We start from the raw sequence: 10,587 nt of genomic DNA, 5'->3' as shown, positions 1-10,587 counted from the left end.
CTATATTTTGTCCAATTTCTACCAAATTTGATCGTGGTAATGTGAAAATAGCATCTGGGTAGAGGATAGAAACCTATTTATCTCTTTTGTTAAAAAAGGGGGGGTGGGGAAGCAGGGAGGGCTCCAGCCCTTATCCATTCTGTGGGGAACAATCATTCAGCACTCACACAGATCTGGTCTAGCCTCAGGAGATGCTGCCTTTTGTCCAGTCACATTCATACTGGTTTTAGGAGGCAGGTGAGACTGCTTTTAGAAACATTTATGGGAGCAAATACAGGACATTACTGTTGACTTGCTATAGAAGGCATGGGGAGGAGCTGAGATATTGTCAGCAAGCTAAAGGGACATAATGTGTGCCTGAAGATGTGCATGCAAGCCGCTGAAGTGAGGACAATGTGACATTTTCAGCAACAAAACAAAAAGAAGTAAGTTCTTGCAAGTTTAGTTATCCTTATGGAACACATTGCCAAAGGATATTATGGATGTTGAAATGGGCTCAAGAGACAACTGAATAAGTACACAGAAGGGCAATGGTCAAAACTACACTAACTTTAGAAAGTTCCCATGGGGAAAAAATAATGGAAAGTTGTGACACTATTCAAGAAAGTACCACTTATCTTTTCTATATCCAGACACCTGAGGAAAATTAAGAGAAGAGAAACCCTGGAGATGAGATATTGCATCAGATGAGGGCCATTGGACTGATTTAGTATGGCTGAAGTGCAGGAAAACATGGTCGTGCACCAGCCAGGATACTGAGAATATTGGGGCTGGGAAGAGGAGCTGAATTTATTTTAGTAAGTGAATGCAGGTGATCTAGAGCACAAACAAACAAGAAAAACTTTATTTGTTTTATTGCCAAAGAAAAAAACTAGCAGCAAGAAACAATAGACTCATAAAATGAAAAGCATTCAGAACTCTGTTGAGATGATGCTGGGATACTCAGACACCATCCGAGAATTTCATCATAATGATGCCAAGAAAGATATTGCTTTCAAGATATTACTTGAAAAACACTCCAAGCATTATGATGCAAGCATATATTTGGACAAAGGTTCAGTGGTGGTTTGGTGATCTGTAAATTAAAGTCATTCTTAGCAGTCATTAACCCCCATGTCCTAGTAGATCTGCTGGCTTTGAAAGGCCAGGATCTCCCATGGCATGTTCCACCAAACAGGGAAGAGGTTAGAACACCAGCCACTGCTCTGCTCCAGCACTGTGCTGGTGAAAGTGAAGAGCACTGCCATCTGTGGGGCTGGGACAGGGGTTCCATCATTGCTGTGCGTGTACTGCCACTGCCTGAAGGAAGAGGCAGGACAGGCAGAGGCAGAAGCAAAGGAGGGCCAGGAAGGGGCAAAATGGGGCCAGCCCAGGCCAGGCTGCCAGCTGTGCAGAGAGGAACAAAAATATTATAGCTATCACAAAATTATCAACACCTAATTTCATATTGTTTAGTATTGTATTTCAACGCCATTTAGACCTGCTCTCCTACCATAGTATGGTATGGGGATGTAATCCTTAACATCAGGCAACAAGGCAAGCTCTGCCCATAATACACAAAACCTTTTTCTCTCTACTTAGTTTACTCAACAAGGTGAAAATCAATAAATAAATAGAAATCTTGTACTGAAAAAAGGCAACACCAAAAGCAATTATCTATGCACTTAGCCATTCTGGATAAGCACCTGCATTAACTATATTTGGACAAATACATTAAAAACACTTTAAATCAAACACTCATTCCTGGCTGAAGTTCGTGACACTTTTCCACTAGATGAGTTTGGAATTAAACATTTTCGCAAATTCTTATAAGCACAGCTTGTTAAAAAAAAGGCCCACACAGCTCTTTTAAAGTAGGGCAGAGAAATGAGAACAGTCCCGACTGAATAATTGGAATGAAACTTTAATTGGAGTTTCAAGATCCCATGCATTGAAAAGAGCTCATCGTCTCCAAAAGCTGGCAAAGTGTTCCTAGATTCACCACCGCTGCTGAGCTTTACAAATTCTACAAAACTGAATAGCCACATAAGACAGTTTTAAAATCAGTAATCTCGAGATTCACACACAACAACCAAGAAGCGAAGTTACTTTACCTGACTTAACAAGGCTGCTGAATTTGGGGAAATTTTTAGATATTTTCAACATATAATGGGCAAATATGCACTTCACTTCAAAAGAAGGCTTCAGTTAACAGAAACTTTATTTTAGAATCTTTTGTCTCTAATTCAGAGCTGTTGTCAGTTGTAAGGCAGAAGGATGCAAAACACGACAGAAGCAGCAGCATACATCTTACAATTCCTCACAAAAATGGTTTGTATTTTATCCTTTATGTGAAAATCATTCCAAGGTGTCTGAAAATACTGAATGGATAACAGATGAAAATAACTGTTATAACTTCCATTTAATATATGGAGGGAAAGAAAGTCATTTGCTAAGAGGAAGGGACTACAGTATTTGACACAGTCCACTGGACTTCAGTAGTTCAGATAATAACACAGAGAATGTACACAAGAGAATGTACACACTTTCTTCAGAGAGAAAACTATACACTGAAGTGAAAAAATTATTTTTTTTTTGTGAAAAGAGATGTGTTTTTCCTTATTTTGTTAGAGAATTTTCCTGTTAATTTTCAAATCAAACAGACTGTACAGTGCATGTTCTACCTTTTCTAGTACATACTATAAATAACAATTGTCATTAGCTGATTTTTTTCTTGTCTTGTAATGGCTATGTTAGGGAGTATACTTCTTCAGTTTGCAAGGATAATTCCAATTGGTTCAGATGATTAAAATGCCAAATAATTATAAAAGAATCAAGTACTTTTTCATGGAAAGAAGATATTCACTAGGTTATTATTATTATTATTATTATTATTATTATTATTATTATTTTTAATCAGTGGCTTATGATCTTAGTGTCCCTTAGTGTTTAAATTGTTGAATAAAACATTAGAAGTGCAACAGCCCAGGGCTTTACCTGTGAAGCCGTATATGGAGAGGTACTTCTCGGTCATCATACCAGCATTTTTCATAGAAACCATCCGATTCCATTATGTGATCTCATTATTTCTATTAACTATTTTAAATGCCTGTACAGAGATGGAGTTCTCCTATTAACTGAAACTGCTTTATTTTCTAGCTTATCGTAGCAGATTTCAAAGAATGTACTATATACTACATATGGTAACCTTACTGCAGTTTCAAGCTTAATAAACATTATATACAAAAGTCTAAAGTAAAATAGAAAATGTTTAATTTAAGATCATACTTATCAATTGAAACACTTGCATATCTGCAGTCTAACTGTCCAAAAAACCCTAAAGACATGCATAAGTAATGGAAATAACATATGAGTTTTCTGTCTTTTCAGGTAACTGGTTAGTTTGCTAAGCCTTTACTTTTAAGTGTTAAAGTGCATCTTGAGAAACCCATTCAAATAACTTCAAAAAACTTCATGGTTCTTATTTTAAAATAGAGTCCTGAGAATCATTATCAAGATATAAAACTATCAACCCGTAATGTTTTTATCTTGCAGTTAAGTCAAATGATTTTGAGTTTGTTTATTTCATCAGGAAGTAATTTACTACAAATGAACTTCCCCTTGGAGACTAGAAACTTTTTGTAACTTAGGAGACGAAGTAAAAGGCAAGGAGTGATTCAGCTGCTTAGCTAAAGCTGACTGGTGCCATTTCGGTTTCCCCACAGTATCTGTCTCATACACCTGTATGGAGCTGACAGATAGGAACGACATGTAGCACTCTTTTGGACTGGCAGTGAGAATCCAGACAACATAGCCTAAAGTGCCTGTAATGGTACTAAACGCTATGGTTTAGGTACCTGAATGGCTCTGAAATGTCTATCACTTTGGCAAGCCCCAAATTTGCTGATCACATACTGTGCACGTTTGTTTTCCTGAAGTACTTTGTCTTCCAGATGGCATGTTGGGATTCCCAGTTCCCATGGATTCTTTTTGTCAGGCTTTGGCAAAGCAGCTGAAAGTGTACAGAAGCTTTTAAAACTATTTGCGACGTGGTACATCCAATTCCTATTCTTTTTATATTGTAAAACTGTTTTTGTGTGTCCCCTCCACGCACGGGACATACAAAATCCAGCCTTCCATTCAGCTTGCTCACAAGCAGTCCAGTGACTAATTTTCCCATATCCTACCCTGACCTTTTAAAGTCAAGCATCTCTTCACATCCCTGTACGGTTTGAGGGACAATTTCCCTAGGTATGCTAGACGCACACAGATTGTGTGCGCTGCCGTTCCCCGTATGTTGTGCTGCCCAGGTAAGTTACAGCACTTCCCCCCTTGCCACTTCCCTCTCTCCTCTCCCAGGGCATTAGCTCAGAGCATCTCCTGCTTGCAAAGTACAAATACGACAGGCTTAAACCACCGCAATGAACTCACAGGGTCTGAGTGTGCTCCGGCAGGCTGGGGATGAAGTGGATGTCCCTGCAGGTGATTTTGTAGTCGTCCCAGTCGGAACACTCGCAGAAGGCTGACGGGCACCGCTCCGTGCCCTGGCTGCACAGCACCAGCACCAGCACCAGCACCAGCTGGAAGGCGACCGGCAGGCACAGCATCTTCGCTGCCCGCTCCCTCCCCGGCTCTGCCCCTCGCTCCTCCGAGGGGCCGCCAGGAGACGGGCGAGCCGCGGGGCGCCCGGCGCTGCCCGGCCGGGGGGCGCCGCCCGGCAAAGGCGGCACCGCGGGGCTGGGCAGCGCCGCCTCCGCCCTCCGCGGGGTCGGGGAAGGTCTGGCCGCAGCCCGCGCCCTCCCCTCGGGGCACCGTCCCTCTGCCTCGCCCCATCCCCAGCGCCCGGCCCGCCCCGGGGCCCCGGGGCCACCTGCCGAGGGGGAGCCGGGCCGAGAGCCGGGCTGCCCACCGCCGGGCTGGCTCCGCTACGGGCGGCCCGGGAGGGGTGGTCCCGGTGGTCCGTGAGGGGCCCCTCCAGGCACAGCCGTTCTGCCGGGCTGTGCTTCTCACCAGGTGGGAGCCCGCTAGCTGCCAGGTAGCCGTGGACTAAGTGCAAAAGTTTAAAACAGTGTTAGAAATTGCCGCGAGCGGTTTTGAAAGCCACACGATAAAAGAGAGCAAAGCGGAAAGAATAACTTCTCCCGAATGATCTGAAAAGATAACATCCTTACGCCAAAAGAGAGAGGGGGAATATCTACCCTTGAGAGAAACAGGGTGGGACCATTGCCCCTTCCAGCAGCAATCTCCTGTGGTCACTGGTAAGGACACCAGTATGCAATGGGCATGATACAGAGGTTCCCACACTGCAGGAGTTGTACCTGGGTCCGACAGACACAGTGAAAGCTGAAAAAACTGGTAATGTTCATTTAATTCTGGGTTTCTTCATAAACAAGAGATGCTCCTCCTAAAAAGAGGTATTTAAAAGTAGAGAAAGACAAGGGAAAAAAAAAAAAAAAAAAAGAGAGATCGTTGAATTCAATGAGGAACAAAGAAAGCTCTAATATTTGCCTCAATTCATTTTACTTTTTTTTCATCTAAATTCCAGTGTTTTCTCCTTCATGCAGATTTTGTGCATATGTAGGTACACAAGAAAAATGCCAACAGAAAGTCAACAAAAATGTTTGTAACTCTTGAGGGAGGAGGAAACTGAAAAAGGCAACCTCCTCACAGTAAAAAATTAAATGATGTTTTTGGGTAGATAGTTCCCCTGCAGCCTGATCAGCAGTATCAGAAAGGTATGAGTACAAAATGGCAGATGTTATTTCAGTGTAACTCCTTACCAGTATTTTAAGTCAGTTCATCCACAAATATAATTAATACCCTTAGCATATATTTTTAAGGTGAGGAAATAATACCATGCCCATGAAGAAACAAAATATAAATCCCAATCCTGCAGACCTGTTAGCACCTAGACCGTGTTTAAGTGAGGCATCCCATCAGATATATTTATCCTTTTTAGTTAAGGGTATTCTTTGGGACAGCCCAGTGAGGGTAAGGGAAGCTGAAGCATCCTCCACAGCTGGAGTGCCCTAGGCAACTTACACTGCATTGACTGTGATTCCTTTGGGAATGCTGGCTGTCCCAAATGCATTGTGCCCTAGTGGCATGTCCTTCTGGCAGACTGCTCGTGTCTATAACTCACTCTGCAGCCCCAAAAGCCAGCATCCGCCACCACTTCATGGTGTATGTACTGATCTAGATAAAAATTAGGTGAGACACAGCTCACTGAACTTCAAGGCAGACGAACAAGTGTGCTGGGCACTCCAGTGAGGCACAAGCCAAGGAGAGGGTGTGATTCAGTTTCACAAAGTCAGACATGAAGCTCTGTACCAGTTCTCCACTTTGGCCAGTGCTGAGAGAGGGAGACTGAGAATGGTGAAAGGCAGATCATGTTGCTGGAGATTGTTACAAATGTGTTCTGGCTTGCTGTCTCTCACCCACCCTCCAAAGAGGCACTGTGCCAGGATCTTCCGGGCTTGCCTCCTTATCCCTTCCATGCTGTCATGGTTTCCATGATTTATACTGCGGTAGCCACATAGCCATAATTTTAAAAAATGAAATGCAGATACATCAAAGACCAAACAAGAAGAAAAGTTTAGCGAAGTAGAGCTAGGCTTGGCTTGGGCCCTCTACCCAAAGACAGTAATCAACCACTTAGTTTCATCTAATGCCCTATGGGTTATAAAATTCAGACAGTGCTTCAGCAGCCTACAGGATGTTCCTAGGATATCAAACTCTGCTGGTTTTCTTGTTCTTACTGCCAAAGTAGCCAGCTTGTCCTGGGGACACTGTATTCCATATTAGCAATTGGACATGAAAATCTCATTCGTTTTGGCTTGGGCAAAGAAATAGTTTGGATGACACAGGCTGACACAGAGGAGTACATCTAGCAAAACAAATGGATCACCAGAGGAATCTGTCTTCTCTTGGATCAATGCTCTTAGCTGCCATGAGTCTATTTTACACTTGATTTCCAGGCAGTGGGTAAAAGCCATAGCTGTTTCACACAGCAAATAACATTGCCTGACACTGCCAGAGGCAGCTTGTCAACTTGAGCACCAGCATTAAACTCCTCTTCCAGCTTAATCTCTGTCCTCTCATAACTGATCTTGAAGACCCAATGCTACTTGGAGCACAACAGAAGAGTCCTTGCCTTTCACAGCGAGCAAGACCTGGTTAGCAGGAAGAGAGTGGGGAGGTGCATCCCCTCTTTAATGACAGCACTGCTGGGGTGATTTGTTGCAACCTCTTGAGTGCACTCTTGCAAACTCCTCTTCCTCACTTATATTCTGATTTCAGCATTACTTTTTATGTACTTTTTGTGAACTAAGCAGAAGAATAATAGTTTTATTGGGGGACAGATAAGTGGTCCCAAGATCTGAGTCATTTCAGTAGGTTTTCATAAACCCAACCACACTCATTCATTTGATGTACTAAAGATATCCTTATGCTACTTGTCTTTACTAACAAGGTACTCTATTAGCTACTCCATAGTAATAGTGCTTCAGGCTCTTTAACTAGAAGATGGCTAAATTGTTTCATTCTCTTTCACTGAGGGCAAAGTAATTTGAATTACATTTTATTTAGTGGGAAGAAAAACATGTACACAGATATTGGTATTAGAAACTTTGTTATGTCAGCTGCTCTGTGGCAGCCACAGAAGTCCAGAAAGTGTTAATGGAAGGAATAAATATCTTCCTAGCTATTACTAACAGATCCAAAATGGCAACTATTAAAGGCTGCGGACCAAAGAAATGGCAAAGCTGACACTGAAGTTGTAGATGTTCTAAGTAGATTTCAAAAGGAGTAAGAACCATAATGTGTTTTCTGGACTTGAACCTGAATGACAGAAGCACTGGATTCCTCTAATTCAAGGCCTGATAACCTTGAAGGAAACAGGACAAAACTTCATCCTTGGGAGAGCTCCAAGTCTGGGTGTGTTTCCTCCTGGGCTTTGAGACCTGGCTTGCATGTTCAGAACCGGGACCACTGTAAGAGTTTGGGGAGAAAAAGGGCTGTTGCTAACTGCATTGTGTTTCCATGGGCACTTGCTTAGCTCTCAGAAAAGTTATGTTCTGAGCAAGATGACACTGTTTACATTGCGGTTTCTCACATAGGTTGAAATGTATAAAGACCTTGCCAGCTAGGAGTCTGCAACCAGAATTTATTTCATTCTCTCAGGGCTCTCCCCTGGCCAACCTCCCCACCCCATTGCCAGACACCCTCTGCACAGGACCCAGGGCTCCATGCCAGCCTAGGCCTGGACACCTGAACTTGGCAGGAACTATATAAAGGTTGAACCAGGCCTGACTCCTGCAGCTCTTGCTGCTGGCTGTTTTCCCTGGGTGTGCTTGGGACCTATACAGAAGGTCGCATTGTCTCTGATCTTCTCTCTGGTCCTTTCTGCTGGATGGAACATCAGTCCAGCAATGCCACACCAGGCCAGTCTCCAGACCCCAACATCCTAGCCTCGGGCCTCAATGAGCCTGGCCTGATAGCGGACTGATGTCCCAGCTTGGCCTCTGCCAGCCCTCATCCCCAGGGAGGTGCCTAGTGCCTGGGGCTGGGGCTGCTCTCAGCTGCCCTGCTCCTGGCTGGCACGATGGTATGGGCCCTACCTGTTGGTCCTTGCCCTGCACACCTTGGCAGCCATGCTTTAGCTTCCCCATGACGCCTCCTGTCTCTTCTGTTCAACATTTTGCTTAACAGGCTGGTGAATGGCAGAGCAAAAAGTACAGTTGTAAAGCTACCTATAACCCCAGGCTAGTGAGGTGTGTGAAGTCTAGATCAGATTTTAGAATGACTTTGGTAGCTTAACAGGTTCTAATCCAGAAGAGAAAAGTGCAAGTAACTACATGCAAGAAGACTCCTCCTGCCTGGCAGAAAAGTGGGAATATCATTCAATTATTCCACTTTACTTTGAATTTATAGTTATTTGGAATACTTTATCTGGGTTTGTGCACTAATTGCCGAGGCAAATGTAAAAATACTGAGGATTATTCAGAGGGTAGTAAATAAGGAAAATAGGATTACGAACATAACCTGCATTGAAGGAATTATGGAAGAGTTTCGTTTAGCATAGGCAATACTTCAAATATTTTAGAAGGTAGAAAAGAACAATGATCAGTAGTTTTCATTTCTGAAAAGTGACATTTAACAGCTCAGATTGACTGGCAACTTGCCATACCATGTAGATTATTAATAAATGTTCCTTTCTTTTATGCTTAAAGATCATAGCATATTAAAAGTATCACCCACATTTGTACATACACAGCTATGTATACATCCTAAGAACAGACATTCAAAATCCCGTATGCCTTGAGTAGAACAAAATGATGTGGTTTTAAGCAATGGATATTGCTTATGCTCCAGTCCTAATGAACAAATAATACAGAAATCAGCTGTAAAACTGCAGATTGCAATCGTTTTCCTGGTGCTTACCTTCCACCCCCCCCAGTACCTATTATGTTAACCATGGCAAAAGTTGACAAGTATATTTTTCCACTGTTACAGACACTCCCTCTAGTGACAGCCATGGTCACTCATCGTGTACTTATCCCAAGCACTGTAAGGCTCAGAATTCCTTTTGTTTTTGGAGGTAATTTAAAAAAAAATAACATTACTCTTTGCTGCCAGATCTGATACAGTATCTTGGGTATCTTTGCACTGATTATATGTTTAACATGCAAATCAGATAAACCACAACAGGTTCTTCCAAACAAGCAATTAGTTCTAATTGCTGTTCTACATAAATTCCCCACGGGATTACAAGATGTCAACAGTTAAATCTTGTAATATCTGTGTGAGGAAGTGTTCAAACTGAGGAAATCATTCAGTAAAGAGTGAAATAAAGACTTGGGATTTTTTTTTTCGATTAATCAACAAATTTAGCCATTCTAGACATTTCTAAGGTATGCTAGTTACTACCTTTTTCTATTTCAATATTTGGAATAATTTCTGTCAAAAAAATACATTAGAGATGCTGCTTTGATGTAGCATTAGTCATCAGTCCAACTGTTTGACTAGCTACATGAAGGAGTGTTTTCTGGGTTCTTGAAGATTCTCATCGTATAACCAATTTATCTCCAACTTCAAGAACACACAGTAATAGAATTTTATCATTATGGGACTTAAGGAACTCTTGTGCTTCTCCTTTTGCTTTATTTCACACACACGCACACACACAAAAAAGCCATGAAAAAGCTGTAAAAAAAAACCTACTCAGTTGACTGAAGACTAAATACTCCTTTACCCTCCCTTCAGATAGTGATACAGATTGATAAGATTCCCCTTGAGACTTCTGTTCTGGAGTTACCTCTGGAGCTGAATACTCCTAGTTGTCTCAGCCTGTCAGTAGGTCCCCCAGCACATCCCATTTGGGCCAAGGACTTACATCTGTCAAGTATGCTTTATCTGATCTTTTTCCACCAAAGATAAGTCTTCCTTTCTCCAGACTTCCTCCTGGTTTTCTTGCTCCAGATTTTCCCCCTGGTTTCTGAGGCCTTGGATTCCCAATGGCTAGTCTTGGTTTGTAATAATCTTCCCTTTTATTAAAAATGGATGCTCATTCTTAAGTTTCTGAGTCAAGGGGTACAACAACATTAAACA

At 42.4% G+C, this 10,587-nt stretch overlaps 1 protein-coding gene across 11 annotated transcripts in view; it reads right to left on the bottom strand.

Moving 5' to 3' along the window:
- TSHR (thyroid stimulating hormone receptor) overlaps window positions 1-4,746 on the bottom strand; it is a 75,656-nt gene extending 70,910 nt beyond the window's left edge. For 3 of the 11 annotated variants that reach the window (XM_080593685.1, XM_080593678.1, XM_080593680.1), the window contains exon 1: window positions 4,411-4,745. In XM_080593685.1, coding sequence (XP_080449811.1) covers window positions 4,411-4,586 — 176 coding nt within the window. In that variant the 5' untranslated portion in view covers window positions 4,587-4,745. Of the gene's footprint in view, window positions 1-2,976; window positions 3,089-4,410 lie in introns of all 11 variants that reach the window. The other 8 variants (XM_080593683.1, XM_080593686.1, XM_080593684.1 and 5 more) reach the window with 7 other exon arrangements.
- Between the last annotated feature and the right edge of the window lie 5,841 nt (window positions 4,747-10,587).

This window comes from Anser brachyrhynchus, assembly GCF_964034855.1.
Source record: "Anser brachyrhynchus genome assembly, chromosome: 5".
Taxonomy (NCBI): Eukaryota; Metazoa; Chordata; class Aves; order Anseriformes; family Anatidae; genus Anser; species Anser brachyrhynchus.
The sequence above is the reverse complement of the archived record's forward strand: the minus strand, read 5'-3'. Positions and strand labels throughout refer to the sequence as shown.